An 18,953-nucleotide genomic window follows, 5' to 3' on the forward strand; every position below is an offset into this window, starting at 1 on the left:
CTGCCGTTTGCTGTACGTGCTCCCAGCATTTTCCGGAAAATAATACAAATTGATGGGATGAGAGAGAGAGAGAGAGAGAGAGAGAGAGAGAGAGAGAGATTTGTTCTCCTTTGCCTGGAAGTGGAATATTAAACGGGGGATAGAGCATCCATGACTCGGATCCACCCATGGGCTACGTGCAGTGTGCGCCGCGCGCCTATATAAAGGAGACGGGCCTCGCTCTGAGCTCATCGCCTCATCGATCACAGCCATTTGCTTGCCAGCGAGAGAGTGAGAAACATCAAGCTCCAGCTAGTGAGTGAGTGGGAAGCTAGACTTGTGATTTTAAGTGAGAAGGAAGCTAAGCTAGCGAGCCAGAGAGAGAGAGAGAGAGAGAGAGAGGATGGGTATGGGGTGGAAAGTTCTGAACGATGTGAAGCCATACCTGGCGATGGTGCTGTTGCAGGTGGGGTTCGCCGGGATGTACATCATCGCCGTGGCGTCCCTCAAGGCCGGGATGAGCCACTTCGTGCTCGTCGTCTACCGTAACCTTGTCGCGACCGCCGTCATGACGCCCTTCGCCCTCTACTTCGAGAGGTAAACAACTTCATCCATGCACGGACTTACCCTCAACCCCCCCCCCCCCCCCCCCCCCCCCCCCTCTCTCCTCTCTCACATACACAGACATACATGCACCCCTCTGGCTCTCTTGTCCCTACGCCGTCGTGCCCGCGTACGTGCATCATGGGCTCGCTCGCATGCATCATGCGGATGGGAGTAGTCACTAGTGTGCATGCAAAGTGTAACCGATCGATCATACATGTCATTAGTACTGTTTTTTCTTTGGAAAAACATCCGGCAGAGGATCAAGATCAACGCGCGCGCACACGTCTATCCGCTCACACTAGCGTGCATGTGAGCCTCTACGTGCTACAGACTGGACTATCGCATGCAGCAGTATTAGAGGATTGGCAGATTAAGTCACCACACAATATAATACGAGACGCAAGGATCTTTAATTATAAGCCAGGCCTAGCTAGAGTACTCTAGCATTCACTTAAAGTTAGTTAAACAAACTTTTTAGGTAGCTAGGGACAACTGAACAAACAGATAGATGCAAAAGGAAGATACATTGGAAAAATTAACAAGGCCAACTTGCCAAACGTGCATCCCCACAATCGAGCAAACACACACGTACGTTTTTCAAGTTCATTCATATTTATGTCTCATTTCGATGGTGCAAGCTGCACAACCAGCACTGGTGGATCCTAATCCAGAAAGTTAGTAGACATATATGCATCTTGATACTTTATTCTATTTTGTACCAACAAGATAACCAGCTTTCCCGCAGTTCCTTGTCACGCGTTAAATCAGATGTACGTACCCCTCATCATGCAGCATCTATATATGGATGGATCCATCATAATATAATTGGGCGCGTCTAGCTGGCGGCCGGCGGCTCGTTAGCGCTCGCGAGCGGCCGACTAAAAAAAGTAAGCCCTTGTCGCCTGGTCCAGAAAAAGGCAGTAAGCCCTTGTCGCCTGGTCCAGAAAAAGGCAACACGTTTAGTCCCTATTCTATATGGTCTCTTCTCACGTGATGGATACCTGCATGCCGCTATATTAACGTTCCTCATGTCCGTCCTTGTGCATTATTTTTTGGTTTTCAAAATTATAAAAGACATATCTTCTAAACAACATGTCGAAATTCAGATCCGTTTTCACCATTGAAACCCTCGCGACGTGCTCTTCAAAAGTAGATCCCGCATGGGGATGTTTCGAAGAACTAGTCTTCCTGCCAACTAAACATCAATGTGTGTGCAATTAGACTAGATTGGCGCGCCAACTGAGCATATGTGTGTGCCAATAGTCCTGCCAACTAAACATCAATGTGTGTGCAACTAGACTACATTGCCGCACCAACTGAGCATATGTGTGCAACTAGTGTCCTGCCAACTAAACATCAATGTGTGTGCAACTAGACTAGATTTTCCGCGCCAACTGAGCATATGTGTGTGCCAAATAGTCCTGCCAACTAAACACCAATGTGTGTGCAACTAGACTATATTGCCGCGCCGACTGAGCATATGTGTGTGCAACTAGTGTCCTGCCAACTAAACATCAATGTGTGTGCAACTATACTAAATTACAAGCCAACTAAGCAACTACTGTCCTGCCAACTAAACATCAATGTGTGTGCAACTAAACATCAAAGTTGTCGTGGTTGCACATCTACTACTAGGTAGTTGACCAGAGCAGTAGACTAGTTGCAAATCAGGTTGTCATGGTTGCTAGGTTGCAACCACATAGGAAGTTGAATCATGCAGCTCCAAAATTTTGTTTTGAAAAAAGTTGCACCATGTAGTACAAAAATTGCACAACGCAATACTAAAGTTGCACCATATAGCATCAAAGTTGGCATCAAAAAAATTCATCGAAACATACCCATGCGGGATCTAGTTTCGAAGATCTGGTCGCGAGGGTTCCAACGGTGAAAACGGATCTGAATTTCGACGTGCGGTTAAAAGCTTATGACTTTTTGAATTTTTGTAAAAGGTAGCTAAATCAGTCACATGCGAAGAGAGAGAATAGACATCACAGGCTACCTTTCCTTCTAATTATATTCCCTGGTCCACTATGTGAGAGCGCAACAGTCCAAAACAATTCTATATGATTCAGATCAGGTGACACCTGGACTACGTACGCACGGAAGCGAGTGGCCAGGAGCCGGCCCGCTCGGTTCATCAAAATAGTGCGTATGCACTTTTCACGTTTTAGGAATATAATTATGCATTAACAGAAGTAGAAAGTGACACACAGGCAGGTATGTCTATGTGGCTAGCTAACCGGCCTGTAGGTGTGCGGTCCGGTATGTGTGTTTACGTACGTGTAAACTCACCTGGACGACCTCCACTAGCCAGTGTGCCCTGATTGGCCACAGGTGGAGGGCCTACCATGCATGGAACCCACATGTTAGCTGGAAGCATGCATGCTAGCTAGTAAGTTCAGTTCGATTAATTTTTACTCTACCTAAAATCATGGTTCATGCTCCAACTTGTGCAGGGGACTGAGGCCAAAGATGACAATCACCATCTTCATCAAGGTCATGGGGCTCGCATTCCTCGAGTACGTACACCGTTAATTATTTGACCGTCCGTGCATGGCGATCAAGCACATAACTCTTTCTAGATTACTGACTGATGTGCTGTGTTGCATGGGTCTCTCAGGCCCGTCATGGACCAGAACCTGTACTTCATGGGCGCGAAGCTGACCTCGGCGGGATTCGCGACTGCCCTCGTCAACATCCTCCCGGCCGTGACCTTCGTGCTGGCCCTCATCCTGCGCATGGAGAAGGTGCGGCTGCGGAGCCTGCATTGTCAAGCCAAGAACGCCGGCACGGTCCTCACAGTGGCCGGCGCAGTGCTGATGGTCCTGTACCACGGCCCCGTCGTGCAGTTTCCGTGGACCAAGGGCCAGCACCACTCCACCGCCGGTGGCCAGGGCGCTGGCGGCGCGCGGGACTGGCTGAACGGGACTATCATGGTCATCATCGCCTGCGTGGCCTGGGCGTGCTTCTTCATCCTCCAGTCGAACACCCTCCGAAGCTACCCGGCGGAGCTGTCGCTCACCGTGCTCATCTGCAGCATGGGATCCCTCATGAGCGGCGCCATCGCCCTCGTCGCCGAGCGCGGCAACACTCAGGCGTGGGTCATCGGCTTCGACACCCGCCTCTTCACCGCCGTCTATGCCGGCATAGTGTGCTCCGGCGTGGCTTACTACGTGCAGGGCATCGTGTCCAGGCAAAGGGGTCCTGTGTTCGTGACGGCCTTCAACCCTCTCTGCATGATCATAACCGCCGTCATGGGTTCCATCATTCTCAAGGAGGAGATCAATCTCGGAAGGTACATTAATTTGTGCTGCCAAGATGGATGTGGATGTGTAATACCTTAGTGCAACAATACTAATGATCTCATTTCATGGTTGCTTTCAGTGTGATTGGTGCAGCCATCATCGTGGGAGGCCTCTACTTTCTCATCTGGGGCAAGAGCAAGGACGAGATCAACAAAGTCTCCGACGTCAGCGTCAAGGGCGCCGGCGAGCTGCCCTTAACCTCGGTGACCAACGACCACGGCCACGGCAAGCAGCACGAGCTCGGCAACAGCAATGGAAGCCATGTCTTGGACGTCAAGACGCCTACGACCAATGGCCACTACGAGATCGACCGGAGTAGCGAGTAGCTACGTGCTATACGTTCATCCATCTTCCATCGACCAGTATGTCTAGCTTTTTCCTTGTAGTGCATGGTCCATCGATCGATCGTGCATGAAGACCAATTTTGTTCTCCATTTTCTTCTTGTCAGCTTCTCTCTAGCAACGATCCTACACTACCGGAAAACGGTCCTACCCCGACGGCCAAAACTATGCCTACGGCTGCCGTCGGCCTACTTCGAGCTATGCCGACAGCCTAGTCCTGGCCGTCGGCTTATCCTGGCCGTCGGGCTACACCTATCTACGCCGACGGCAGCCGTCGGCATAGAACGGCCGTCGACCTAGATGCAGACACGCCGACGGCAGCCGTCGGCATACCTGTGGGCCCGGCGACCACGCCCGTGACCAGCGGCTAACGCCGTCAAACCTATGCCGACGGTCGGGACGGGTGGTCGTCGGCATATCTTGGCATGCCATGTCATCGGTCCGCGGCGTAGATATGCCAACAGCATAGGCGCCACGAAATCGATCCGCGGCACTGCGCCCACCAAAACCCTGCCGTCTCTATGCCGTCGGCATAGTTAGTTTTTTACATGCGTTTTTTTACATATGTTTTTATGCTTTTCTTTACATATGTTTTTATGCTTTTTTTAATATGTTTTATGCTTTTTTATGTATTATATGAATATATATGTTGTTTGTAATTTTTTTCCATACATTATGAATATATATATATATATATAGTTTGTATTTTTTCGAGCACATTAATAATGTGCCGTCATGTTCTTTTGAATATAGGTCCTTATATTTTATTAAAATCAAAAACAGCTATGCCGACAGAAGTTTAGTGGCGGTTGCAAACGCCCGGCACCCGTCTCCGGAGTGTGACCCCCGCACGTCCGCGGTGTGCCCCCCTCACGGACGGCGCCGCCGCCGGCATCTGGAGGGCGGAAACAGCCGCATCGGGTCTATACGGAGGGGACGTTGCTCCCAAGTGTTTCTATGGGATGACCTACCACAACCGGGTGGTGTTGTGGCATGTCCGAAGAGGCGGCACGCATGTCCGGGGAGTGGCCCCCCTAACGGACGGCGCCGTCGCCGGCACCTGGAGGGGGGAAACGGATGCATCGGGTCTACACGGAGGGGATGTAGCTGTCGGTTTAGCCCGGATGTTGCTCCCAGGTGTCCCTCTGAGCTGACCTGACAGAACCGGGTGGACAGGTCCACTGTTCAAAGCCCGTCCATGGAATGTCAAAGGGCTAGATCTTGTGGTCAACCGCTCCAGGGTTAGGCGGGACGGGGCCCTGGGGGTAGCAATGCCACCGGAGCGTCGCACCGGCCCCTCATACATGCGGGGTGGTGTTGTGGCATGTCCGAAGAGGCGGCACGCGTCTCCGGGGTGTGGCCCCCCTCAGGGACGGCGATGACAAAGTAGTAGACGTTCTGCGGTCACGGTGCGGCGTGAATATTATTAAATACTCGGATCGCGATAAAATCCTGAGTTTTTTACACGACGTGGGCACATGTGCTATAGGAGCGATGGTAATTTTTCATAATTTTTGGTGATGGAGAAGTATCCGAACACTTCCCTCTACGCGGATTGCCCTTCGCATGTCTGCGACTGTGGCCGACGGCCTCCATGGGCTAGCATGCGGCCAATCTTGCGTACGCGGCTTCTCACAGGTCTGAGAGTGTTGTGGCGGTTGCAAACGCCCGGCACGCGTCTCCGGGGCGTGGCCCCCCTCACGGACGTCGCCGCCGCCAGCACCTGGAGGGGGGAAACGGACGCGTCGGGTCTACACGGAGGGGATGTAGCTTTCGGTTTGGCCCGGATGTTGCTCCTAGGTGTCCCTCTGTGCTGACCTGACACAACCGGGTGGAGAGGTCCACTGTTCAAAGCCCGTCCGTGGAAAGTCAAAGGGCTAGATCTCGTGGTCAACCTCTCCAGGATTAGGCGGGACGGGGGCCCTGGGGGGTAGCAATGCCACCGGAGCGTCGCACCGGCCCCTCATACATGCGGGGTGGTGTTGTGGCATGTCCGAAGAGGCGGCACGCGTCTCCGGGGTGTGGCCCACCTCACGGACGGCGCCGCCGCCGGCACCTGGAGGGGGGAAACGGACGCGTCGGGTCTACAAGGAGGGGATGTAGCTGTGGGTTTGGCCCGGATGTTGCTCCCAGGTGTCCCTCTGTGATGACCAGACACAACCGGGTGGAGAGGTCCACTGGTTAAAGCCCTTCCGTGGAAAGTCAAAGGGCTAGATCTCGTGGTCAACCGCTCCAGGGTTAGGGGGGACGCGGGCCCTGGGGGGTAGCAATTCCACCAGAGCGTCGTACCGGCCCCTCATACATGCGGGGTGGTGTTGTGGCATGTCCGAAGAGGCGGGACGCGTCTCCGGGGTGTGGCCCCCCTCACGGACGGCGATGACACAGTATTAGACGTTCTGCGGTAACGGTGCAGCGTGAATATTATTAAATACTCAGATCGCGATAAAATCATGAGTTTTTTACACAACGTGGGCACATGTGTTATAGGAACGATGGTAATTTTTCATAATTTATGGTGATGGAGAAGTATCCGAACACTTCCCTCTACGCGGATTGCCCTTCGCATGTCTACGACTGTGGCCGCCGGCCTCCATGGGCTAGCATGCCGCCAATCTTGCGTACGCGGCTTCTCAAAAGTCTGAGAGTGTTGTGGCGGTTGCAAACGCCCGGCACGCGTCTCCGGGGCGTGGCCCCCCTCACGGACGGCGCCGCCGCCGGCACTTGGAGGGGGGAAACAGATGCGTCGGGTCTACACGGAGGGGATATAGCTGTGGGTATGGCCCGGATGTTCCTCCCAGGTGTCCCTTTGTGCTGACCTGACACAACCGGGTGGAGAGGTCTACTGGTTAAAGCCCGTCCGTGGAAAGTCAAAGGGCTAGATCTCATGGTCAACCGCTCCAGGGTTAGGCGGGACGGGGCCCTGGGGGGGGGGGTAGCAATGCCACGGGAGCGTCGCACCGGCCCCTCATACATGCGGGGTGGTGTTGTGGCATGTCCGAAGAGGCGGCACGCGTCTCCAGGACATGGCCCCCCTCACGGACAGCGCCGCCGCCGGCCCTTGGAGGGGGGAAACTGACGCGTCGGGTCTACACGGAGGGGATGTAGCTGTGGGTTTGGCCCGGATGTTGCTCGCAGGGGTCCCTCTGTGCTGACCTGACACAACCGGGTTGAGAGGTCTACTGGTCAAAGCCCGTCCGTGGAAAGTCAAAGGGCTAGATCTCATGGTCAACCGCTCCAGGGTTAGGCGGGACGGGGGCCCTGGGGGTAGCAATGCCACTGGAGCGTCGCACCGGCCCCTCATACATGCGGGGTGGTGTTGTGGCATGCCCGAACAGGCGGCACGCGTCTCCGGGGCATGGCCCCCCTCACGGACGGCGCCGCCGCCGGCACTTGAAGGGGGGAAACGGACGCGTCGGGTCTACACGGAGAGGATGTAGCTGTGGGTTTGGCCCAGATGTTGCTCCCAGGTGTCCCTCTGTGCTGACCTGACACAACCGGGTGGAGAGGTCCACTGGTGAAAGCCCATGCGTGGGAAGTCAAAGGGCTAGATCTCGTGGTCAACCGCTCCAGGGTTAGGCGGGACGGGGCCCTGAGGGTAGCAATGCCACCGGAGCATCGCACCGGCCCCTCATACATGCGGGGTAGTGTTGTGGCATGTCCGAAGAGGCGGCACGCATCTCCGAAGCGTGGCCTCCCTCACGGACGGCGCCGCCGCTGGCACCTGGAGGGGGAAACGGACTCGTCGGGTCTACACAGAGGGGATGTAGCTGTGGGTTTGGCCCGGATGTTGCTCCCAGGTGTCCCTCTGTGCTGACCTGACACAACCGGGTGTAGAGGTCTACTGGTCAAAGCCCGTGCGTGAAAAGTCAAAGGGCTAGATCTCATGGTCAACCGCTCTAGGGTTAGGCTGGACGGGGCCCTGGGGGGGGGTAGCAATGCCACCGGAGCGTCGCACCGGCCCCTCATACAAGCGGGGTGGTGTTGTGGCATGTCCGAAGAGGCGGCACGCGTCTCCAGGACATGGCCCCCCTCACGGACGGTGCCGACGCCGGCCCCTGGAGGGGGGAAACGGACGTGTCGGGTCTACACGGAGGGGATATAACTGTGGGTTTGGCCTGGATGTTGCTCCCAGGTGTCCCTCTGTGCTGACCTGACACAACCGGGTGGAGAGGTCTACTGGTCAAAGCCCATCCGTGGAAAGTCAAAGGGCTAGATCTCATGGTCAATCGCTCCAGAGTTAGGCGGGACGGGGGCCCTGGGGGGGGGGGGGGGGGGGGTAGCAATGCCACGGGAGCGTCGCACCGACCCCTCATACATGCGGGGTGGTGTTGTGGCATGTCCGAAGAGGCAGCACGCGTCTCCGGGGCGTGGCCTCCCTCACGGACGGCGCCGCCGCCGGCACCTGGAGGGGGGAAACGGACGCGTCGGGTCTACACGGAGGGGATGTAGCTGTTGGTTTGGCCCGGATGTTGCTCCCAGGTGTCCCTCTGTCAACGACCCCCCCCTTCACTCACCTGACGAACTAAGCTACCCCCGCCCCCACCCCCACCGTCGACGACCCCCTCCCCCTTCACTCACCTGACGAACTAAGCTCCAGATCGAGCACGCGAGGCGGCGGCCATGGCGCTCCCATACCCGCGACCAGGCCACAGCCTTGGCGGACGAAGCTGCTCGAGTTCGGCGCCTCCCCTCCCCTCCCCTCCCCTCTGTGTTGTTCCGGGAGAGGAGAGGGCCGAGCGGTTAAAAAAATAAAAAAATCTATATGAAATAATAATACATAAAAAAGCATAAAAAAGGAAAAATATAACTATAAAAAAATTAAAAATCTATATGAAATAAAAAAGGATAAATATAACTATAAGGAAACATTAAAAAAATTATATAAAATAAAAAAGGAAAAATAAAACTATGCCGACGGCAGCCGTCGGCATAGCTGCGGCCATACGAAAGGTGCTACACGGATCGGTGACGTGGCTAATAAAAAATTAAAATTAGTAGTAGATTTATTTTTAAAATATAAATTTGTTGCTAATAAAAAACTAAAATTAGAATTAGTAGTAGATTTTAATTTAAAAATTTAAATTTGTTGCTAATAAAAAAATAAAAAATAAATAAATATATATATGCCTACGGCTAAGCCGTCGGCATAGGTGCCACGTGGCATTAGCCGTCGGCATAGTCCACCTTATCCTTCCGCGAGGGCGACCCCCTTCACTCATTCTCTCATGCCCCCGACCCCGATCCCGACCTGCGCCGCCGCCGCACCCCCCACCCCGAGCTGCGCCACCGCCACCGCATTCTGCCCCGCCCTCTACCGCCGCCCACTCCACCCCGCCCCCTCGCCGCCGCCCACTCCACCCCGCCACCTCGCCGCCGCCGCACTCTGCCCCGCCCCCTGCCGCCGCCCTCCCACTCCACCACGCCCCCTGCAGCCGCCGCCGCACACCCCACCCCTCCCGCCGCCCTCCCCCGCCTCCACACCCGCGTCGCCGCCACCGCCTCCACACCCGCCGTCGCCGCCGTCTCCACCCGCTGTCGCCCCGGCCTCCTCCCGACCCCGCCGCCGCCCCGGCCTCCCCCGACCGCACGCCGGCCGCGGCTCCTGCCGGTCGCGGCTCCTGCCAGCCCTTGCGCCGGGCGCCGCTGCTTGTCCGTCCCGCCCCGTCCCTCCCGTCCCCGACCGCCCCTGCCTCACCAGCCCCTCCACCGCCGCGCCCCCTGCCACGGCCCTCTCGGTGAGCTACGGATTTTTAATCATTTTTTGCTACTGTTTGATGGATGAATGAATGCATGGATGGATGTTGGATGTTAGATTGTTAGGTTAGATGTTGGATGTTAGGTTGTTAGGTTGATATATAGGTGAATGTTGGATGTTAGGATGTTAGGTTGTTAGGTTGCATTATTTTTATCATGATGATCTTATCATTTGAGATGTGCTCCAAAATTGGTAAAAGATGAGTGGTTATTTTTATCATGATGATCTTGTCGAAAAAATTAAACCAAACAAAATTTGACACTTGACGAAATATGATTTTTTTTCATAGTTTTAAGTGTCAATGCTTAATGTTAAGTGGCTATGTGAGATGTGCTGCAAAATTGGTATATGATGAGTGGTTATTTAATCATGATGATCTTGCTAAAAAAATTGAAGGACAAAATTTGACACTTGACGAAACATGATTTTTTTTCCATAGTTAAAAGTATCAATGCTTAATGTGAGGTGATGACCTAAATTTTTTTTCACTCGGTGTAATTAACATGATTTGTGGTGTTCCATCTTCGTGGAGTGATCATCGACGTTGGAGGTGTTGGTCCACGATCGTCCCTCCTTTGATCGACTACATCCTCTACAGCAGAGGGTGAGCTACGAATCCACCATCACCTCCTACCCGCTGTTTTTCCATGTCACTAGATTAAATCTTCACATCAAGTCGCGTAACCTAGGTCTCCCGTCCGAAAGGGTTGCATCGATAAATATGCATTCAATTGCATATTTATTACCGCAGCTCTTTCGGATTGTCCAGCGCTTTCCACGGACAGCCAGAGGATGTGTAGATTGGGTACGTTGTTCATGCTCTACGTCGTTCCGAGACAAGATTTTGGCGGCGCCTCCCTGTTGTTCTCCGGATGCACATTCTCTCAGCATTTTGCCGAGACGTGTATTTGGGGAACAGCGGGGAGGTGCTGCCGAAATTGTGTCTCGGAATGGGGTAGAGCATGGACAACGTACTCAATCTACACATTCTCGGGTGGGATTAGGACCCATCTTTACCTATTAGAGATGTAGGTGGATTAAATGTCCTTTCTCGTCAACCTTGTAAAAAATAAAATATTGATGTGAGTAATTTAAATGAATCCTTAATTTTGTTGCGTGGCTTCCAATAAAGCAGAGATGGCAGATAATCAGTGGATGTACGGTGGGTTTTTCCGCCGGAATCAAGTAACAACAGAGTGGGTCGAGAAAACTGATGTGTTTTTGAAAGAGATATTCCGTAGTCCAATGTGGATTGTGCCAGAATGCCCGTGTGCCAAATGTAAGAGACGTATCCGCAGAGATAAGAGTGAGATGACTAAGCACCTTCGCACGCATGGATTTATGCCCAACTTTAATATGCCGATAAACTTTGCCTAGCGGGACCGTGGTAGAGAGGAGGTGATACGACAACACGTCGCTGGTTATGAGGACGATGGGGTTAGAGACATGCTAGATGATGTCTTTGCTGCACAGCCGACACCTCCGTCACATTCAGCGAATGAACCGGAGGAGCCAGAGGAAACCGCAAAGGCCTTCCTGGAAATCTTGGCCTCGTCAAAGAAACCTCTCTATGAGGGTGCCAAGCTGTCTGTGCTGGATGCCATCTCACAACTAATGGCAGTCAAGGCTGAGTACGGCTGTAGCCGAGGTTGCTTCGAAGCATTTCTGGGAGTATGGGCTAACAGCTTGCCTGAGGGCCATGAACTGCCGAAAACCATGTACGCTACGAAGAAAATCATGAAGGCGCTCTCCATGGACTATGAGAAAATACATGTTTGTCCAAAGAATTGCCTTTTGTTTAGGCATGAGTATGCAGATGACTACTACTGTAGGAAGTGCAGTTCCTCTCGGTATATTGAGGTGGTCGATAAGCATGGTTAGAAGCAGCAGCTAAAAATTCCTGTGAAGGTTCTTCGGTATCTTGATTTTATAAAAAGACTGCAGCGCCTTTTCATTACCGAGGAGTCTGCCAAAATGATGAAGTGGCACAAGGAAGGGAAAAGGTACAATCCAAAAAAATTGTACATCCATCAGAAGGTGAAGCATGGAAGTCATTCGATATAGAGTACCTGGAGGACGCAGCCGAGGCTGGGAATGTCAGAATTGCTATAACAGGTGATGGGTTCAATCCATATGGTATGTCATCTAATCCATACAGCTGCTGGCCCGTATTTGTTATTCTGCTCAATCTCCCTCCCGGCGCCGTAATGCAACGCAAGACCATGTTCCTGTCACTTATAATTCCGGGGCCTGAATATCCGGGGAAGAATTTGAGTGTGTTTATGCAGCCGTTGGTGGATGATTTGCACCATTCTTGGTACTTCCCGAGGTTGACATACGACCGGCATCTGCAGAAAAATTTCTTGATGAAAGTTTGGCTACAGTATTGCATGCATGACTTTCCCGGCTATGCCCTGTTCTGCGGATGGTGTACAAGTGGAAAGATGCCTTGCCCAGTGTGCATGCAGGCCTTGATTTTCATTTGGCTGAAGAAGGGTGGCATGTATGTTGCCTTTGACCTGCATCGACAGTTCCTCCCTCCAGACCATCCTGATAGGGAAGACAAGAAGAACTTCACAAAAGGCAAAGTTGTCCATGAAGTAAACGAGATTCCAACGTTTTCTGGTGCGGATGTGCTTGCTCAGCTGAAAGCTCTTAAGCCTGCCGGTGAAGGGAAAGGCAAAGGCAAAGGCAAAGGCAAAGGCAAAGGCAAAGCCACATGCGAAGATGAGGGCGAGGGCAAAGGAAAAGGTAAAGGGAAAAAATGTTTTGAAGGATATGGTGAGACGCACAACTGGACTCACTTTACCCCCTTCATGCAGCTTCCCTATTTTAACGACCTCAAACTTCCATACAACATCGACGTGATGCACACCGAAAAGGATGTCGCAGAGTCCCTTTTTCGCACGGTCCTCAACATTCCTGATAAGACAAAGGATAATGTTAATGCTAGAGTTGATCAACAGAATATTTGTGATAGACCACGTGTACACATGCAGCCTCCCAGAGGCAGTCGAAAATCTTGGTTCAAGCCAGATGCTGACTTCGTACTTAAAAAGGATCATAAGATGGAGGCATTCAAGTGGCTGAAACACGTCGTGAAGTTCACTGATGGTTATGCGTCGAATATAAGTCAAGGGGTCAATCTTTCAACGGGCAGAGTGACCGGGCTCAAGAGTCATGACTATCATGTATGGATTGAGCGGATTATGCTGATGATGGTTCGGGGCTATGTTCCCGAGCGTGTCTGGTGTGTGCTTGCGGAGTTAAGCCATTTCTTCCGCACGCTTTGTGCTAAAGAAGTATGTCCTGAGAAGATAAAAGAAATGCATAAGAAGGCGCCGGAATTGATATGCAAGCTAGAGAAGATCTTCCCGCCAGGCTTCTTCACTCCGATGACACATCTCATTTTGCACCTCATGAACGAGGTATTGTTGGGGGGGGGCCTGTGCAGAATCGTTGGCAGTACGGCCCTGAGAGACAGAACAAGCATCGGAGACAGAAATGTGGAAACAAAGCTAAGATTGAAGCTTCCATAGCTGAGGCAGTTATCCTAGAGGAGGTGGCAGACCTCAGGACAGCCTACTATCCGGACCATGTTCCCACGTTGCACAATAAGGTGTCTCGATACAATACAGAAGAACCCAAATATAAACCCAAGTTGCCTCTATTCATCGGGCAAGGTGGCAGGGCTGGATGCTCGACACCTTATCTCATGCCACAAGATGAGTGGGAGGATGTCATGTTCTATATCTTGCACAACATCAAGGAAGTTGAGGATGAGTGGATGAGGTAATACCTTTGCACCATTCGTTTAGTCAATTCGTTATGTTCACTTTGCCTAGTTCTTATACCGCTTTTCTTATTGTAGTCGATTCGTTGAAGAAGAGTGGACGGGAATGCTGCCTCCTACTGAAGCGGAGGCACTTGCTCTTCTCCGAAAGGGTGCTGATGGAAGGAAAATTTTCGTTGCGTGGTTCATGGAGAAAGTAATTTTTCACACTTCCCTATTACCTATTTCAATTAAACTCATGCACCCTATAATTTCAATTAAACTCATGCACCCTATAATTTCAATTAAACTTGTAGGGAAATGATCCGAACGAATCAATGGATGAAGAATTGAGATGGGTTTCCATGGGTTTTGACCCTGCCGTCATGACATGCCAAAAGTATGATGTGAATGGGTATCACTTCCATACAGAGGAGCACCAGAACAGTCGGCCTGATCCCAAAACCATAAATACCGAAGTCTTCACTGAAGGAGATAATAAAGTAGATTACTACGGAAGGGTAGGAAAAATATACGAGCTTACATTCAAACGTGGCCGCAAACCCCTAAGTCTCACTATGTTCAAATGCCGATGGTTCGACCCCAAAAAGGGTCTGAGACATACGCCTTCTGTTGGTTTAGTTGAAGTTAAACCATCAACCGTCTATGCCGGAGCTGATCTCTTTATCGCTGCTACCCAGGCCACACAAGTATATTATCTGCCTTACCCATGCCAGAAAGAGTACCTAAAGGGTTGGGAAGTTGTGTTCAAGGTGTCGCCACATGGTAAGCTACCGGACCCGAATGATGATGATTACTACAACATAAACCCCATGACATACGAGGGAGTGTTCTTTCAAGAGGAACATGATGATGTGGTCCGAAACAATGAGGATGATGACTTGGGTTATGTTGACCTGGACCCAAACAACGACGACGCACGGATTGATGGTGAGGCAGTTGTGAATCAAAGAGACATAATTATGCTTGAAAAGTTAAATGAAGACGCTGACGATGAGGAAGAGCCTCCACCTCCGTCAGACAACGAAGAAGATATGCGTGCTAGTGATGATGAGACCGGTCGACAAATAGATTACAATAGTGATGATTCATATGGGTTCTCGAAAATGTAAGTTCTTTTAATGATCATTACAATAGTATGCTTAATGTGCTCTTCTGTTATTAATTTTTTTCCTGTATGCTTGTTTATTTGATATCCTTACTAATTGTTTATTCTCTTCTCAATGCAGGTTTGCTAATCATGGGCAAGTCCAGCGGTGACAGTTTCCTCAGTAAATTCAAAGGACTTACTCGAGTGGACGAGCCCACAAGGTTCCCTCCCGACTACGCGAGGATGACACCTCACAAGGAGGTGGAGGGGTCGGGGGAGGAGACCCTAGAGGAGGAGGGGGTGGGGGGAGAGCGCCTAGAGGAGGAGGAGGTGGGGGGAGAGGTAGCCGGGGCAAAAAAGTCCGGGCCGTGTCCGAAATAGGAGGGTCTTCTTCGATGCCCTCCTATACAGAGGCACCTTCTGAGTCTGAGGAGGAGGAGTATGTTCCTGATGGTGAGGAGGAGGAGGGCGAGGAGGAGGAGGGCGAGGAGGAGGAGGCCGAGGAGGAGGGTGAGGAGGAGGGTGAGGAGGGTGGTGGAGGGGAGGTTGACCCCGAGTTGTGGGGTGACTTGCCACTGGGTGCTCCGCAGGGGTGGCTGCGTGGTAATGCCAGACTACCTACACCACCTTCTATCGAGGCGCACAAGTGGCTCATTGAACCTGCGGGGACACAGTAAGTGCCTCTCAATCATATTTTCAACACATGACAACATTTTCTTATTGTACACATGGAAATCCTTTGATTCTTTTGCAGTAACTGGATCCTTCGCGGAAAGGGCCATAAACCAAATGGCCTTATCACTGTCCTATTGAAGGAGTTTTGGCCTGGCCTATTCTGCCCGTGGCCAGACAAGGACCCGCAGCTGCGGGTTTTGGCCACGAGCTGGGCCCACTACGAGGCTTGCAGCAACGCGGAGTACGGGACGGCCGCTAAGGCCGTGATCACCAAATTTTGGGTAAGTTCTCTTCTGAATCACTTGTCCTCAGTTTCGTACATAGTTTATCATTGAATCACTCAACTCATGCCTTGTTTGCTTCTGGTTTATGCATGATTGCAGGAACTCTATAGAGTTCTTGACGAGCACAAGGCCAGAGCCGATGTGGTCTTGCTTGCGGCTGTGAAGAAGAAACCTCGTCAGTTGCAGTACGAGGTGCGCTGGGTTGCCGTCTTGCAGTACTACCACTACTACCTGCACCAAAAGATGACCAAAACTCAAGCACAGAAGCAACGACTTACCTTGAACAAGGAGCAGTTCATGATGGTAACTATTACTAACTTTTCATTGTTTCAAGCAGTCAACTATATGTTTCGTGCTCACATGTCATGCTTCCAAAATTTGCATAGGTTGTTCCTCGTTGGTGCTATGGAAGGCATGATGGATGGGCGAGTTTGGTGGATAGGTGGCTCAACGACGATGCAGAGTTTGCTGCCCAGAGCATCAAGGCCCGGGCTAACCGTGGAAAAGACGGGACACACGGCCAAGGAAACAGGAACCACTGGGGCTTCAAGGCCATGAAGATATATCTATATGCATGATGCATTTTTGTTCTTCTTTACCGTCATGTTCTTATGTATGGCTAACTTCCATTTGACGTTGCAGGAGGACAAGTTGAAGAGGCCGCTCTCAGACATTGAGTCGTGGAAGCTGCCCGCGAGTGGAGTGATCCCAAGGACGGCGAGAGCCAGTACTACGGCAAGACCGAGGAGCACCTGGAGTCTTACACTCAGAACTATCAGAAGTTGCATCCGGATGTTCCTGTTCCTGAGGTCGCCCAGTCTCAGATCGACGACACGGCGGTGGTGGCCATCCAGGGGAAGTCACATGGCCGTTATCCGTGTTTCGATGGCTTGATCACTCCTTCGATCTCGTACACACGGCTTCGGGCTACCAACCCGAGCCAGCTAGAGAGTATGGGGCGTTCACAGACTCCCTTAGCGCGCCAGCATGTTGTAAGTACTTCCCCTTTATCTTTTTCTCTCTAGCATTCTCAGTTTATTTTCAGCATTGCTCACTTAGAAACAACCTAAATTATGTAGGAATATAAGGCCTTTGTCGAGCATAGGAATCTCGAGGTGCGAGAGTACTTGCAACGAGTGAAGGCAAACGATGATTACAACCGTCAGATGATGGCGGTTAGTTTTGCCCTCTTAAAACCAAGCTAAATTTTTGCACTTTCATTCCTTCTGACCTTCTAGTTTGCTTGTTTAACTAACATCCAGGCTATGTTGGCGTCTTGGAGTAACCGCACGGATCCACCACAAATGGGACCCCCACCACCACCTGCGGGAGAACCCCCACACGTGCCCACGTTCGATGAATGGGTGGCACTAGGCAGTGATAGTCCGGTTAGTACATTTGCCTAACTACTGACAAAACAGTTCTCGTTCATTCAACACTATCATATCATATTTACCGTTAGAATGTTCTCTCAAACATGTAGGGGACCGGTGGCTTGACTCCTGCTCCCTCGACCCCAGTCACTCCGATCTGGCGGAGTGATGGTGGTCGCGGTGGCGGTTTTGGCGGAGGTGGTCTTGGCGGTGGTGGTTTTGGCAGAGGTGGTCTTGGTGGTGGTGGTTTTGGCGGGGGTGGTTTTTGCAGAGGTGGTCTTGCTTTATGTCGATGATGATACCCGTGCATGTGGCCGTCGTGCCATACCTTTCATGTTCCTACTTTTATGATGTTCCATGTCTTGCACTACTTTTATGTTCATGAACTTTCACCGGTGATGATCTTTAGATGATGAACTTGACTATGTTTAAATGATGATGATGAACTTCAGTATGTTTAGATGATGAACTGTCATATTTCTGCATAATCCCATATTATTCTGCTTGAAATGATGTCAAATGAATTGAAAAAGAGAAAACAGGGGGAAAAAATTGTGCCTACGGCAAAACCGTCGGCATAGATAAGCCTAGGACTTCCCAGGGCGTGCCACGTGGCAGGCTATGCCTACGGCAAAGCGGTCGGCATCTATGCCGACCGCTTTGCCGTAGGCATAGCCTGCCACGTGTCGTCCCCTGGTGCCTCCTATGCCTACGGCTATGCCTACGGCTTTGGCAGGCTATGCCTACGGCAAAGCCGTGGCAGGCTAAAGGAGGCACCAGGGGACGACACGTGGCAGGCTATGCCTACGGCCCTGCCACTAGGAGGCACCACGGAATGCCACGTGGCAAAGGTATGCCGACGGCCCAGCCATCGGCATACCTCTGCCACGTGGCTTCCCGTGAATCGTCTGCGCTTTTGACGACGCTGTCCGTTGCCGTCAGGCGAAAAACACTGCCGACGGCTAAACTAGGCCGACGGCTGACGCCCGGCCGTCAGCATAGGCCCCTATGCCGACGGCTATACAACGCCGACGGTCTGACAAGACTACGCTGACGTGATCTACGCCGATAGCAGCCGTAGGCATAGATCTATGCCGACGGCAAAGGACCTATGCCGACGGCCCTGGGCCGTAGGCATAGGTCGCGAGTCCGGTAGTGTATCGTGTGACTATGTGAGACAATGAGAGAGTGATCAAGTGCTAATTTTATATAATCCCTTTTGCCGATCTATGTGGATTTTTTGGAACATGGATCTACGCACACCTGATTAGACATTTAAAGTAAAAATATTGTAAAGAATAGTCAAACATTTTGGATTTTTTCAATAAATATGATCTAGTGTTATACTCACATGGAAAGTTTCACAAAGAAATGAATTATATGAACTTTTGGGCCAAAAAACGTAACTACAAAAAACTTCCACGGTAACCTTTATATAGTACCGATACTGTTTTATTTTTCGCCCAGAATACTTTTGAAACTTTACACATGAATATAATAGTAGACCATGTTTGTTAAAAAAATTCAGAAATGTACATGTGCACGCAGGTTCCATCCGTTTCAGGCGGGATTTTTGCCGCCAAAACTGAGCCATCCGACGTGGCAAAGGTCAAACTGCAACGGGTGCACATCAGACTTGCTCTGGCGAGCTAAGGATCGGCGACGGCACACTTTAGAAAGAAGTAGGACTCAAATATGTGTTTTCATAGTTTTAGGACTAAAGTGACACATCTTGAATACTTTTAGGACCA

General features: G+C 51.4%; 3 protein-coding genes across 5 annotated transcripts; all 3 read left to right on the forward strand.

Annotated features, from left to right (window-relative positions):
* The first annotated feature begins 255 nt into the window (after window positions 1-255).
* On the forward strand, window positions 256-15,136 carry LOC109747329 (WAT1-related protein At1g44800). Of its 3 annotated transcripts, none has more exons than XM_073502409.1 (5): window positions 256-576; window positions 3,042-3,104; window positions 3,206-3,880; window positions 3,970-4,252; window positions 15,010-15,136. In XM_073502409.1, exons 1-4 carry the CDS (start codon window positions 383-385, stop codon window positions 4,214-4,216), a joined length of 1,179 nt encoding a protein of 392 aa, XP_073358510.1. In that variant the 5' UTR covers window positions 256-382; the 3' UTR covers window positions 4,217-4,252; window positions 15,010-15,136. The 3 variants fall into 3 exon arrangements, with proteins under 3 accessions (XP_073358510.1, XP_073358509.1, XP_020161999.3); XM_073502408.1 differs by lacking the exon at window positions 15,010-15,136 and adding an exon at window positions 4,340-5,967; XM_020306410.4 differs by lacking the exon at window positions 15,010-15,136 and having other exon boundaries at window positions 3,970-5,967.
* On the forward strand, window positions 13,863-14,982 carry LOC123494374 (uncharacterized). The gene is made up of 2 exons (XM_045230073.2): window positions 13,863-13,976; window positions 14,077-14,982. The coding sequence occupies exons 1-2, from the start codon at window positions 13,887-13,889 to the stop codon at window positions 14,890-14,892; spliced, it is 906 nt and encodes a 301-aa protein (XP_045086008.1). The 5' UTR covers window positions 13,863-13,886; the 3' UTR covers window positions 14,893-14,982.
* LOC123494541 (uncharacterized) lies at window positions 15,021-17,679 on the forward strand. The gene is made up of 8 exons (XM_073502140.1): window positions 15,021-15,212; window positions 15,353-15,543; window positions 15,625-15,826; window positions 15,929-16,132; window positions 16,216-16,821; window positions 16,909-17,004; window positions 17,092-17,217; window positions 17,313-17,679. Exons 1-5 carry the CDS (start codon window positions 15,021-15,023, stop codon window positions 16,405-16,407), a joined length of 981 nt encoding a protein of 326 aa, XP_073358241.1. The 3' UTR covers window positions 16,408-16,821; window positions 16,909-17,004; window positions 17,092-17,217; window positions 17,313-17,679.
* Window positions 17,680-18,953: the final 1,274 nt, after the last annotated feature.

Source organism: Aegilops tauschii, chromosome 6 (genome assembly GCF_002575655.3).
Source record: "Aegilops tauschii subsp. strangulata cultivar AL8/78 chromosome 6, Aet v6.0, whole genome shotgun sequence".
Classification (NCBI taxonomy): domain Eukaryota; kingdom Viridiplantae; phylum Streptophyta; class Magnoliopsida; order Poales; family Poaceae; genus Aegilops; species Aegilops tauschii.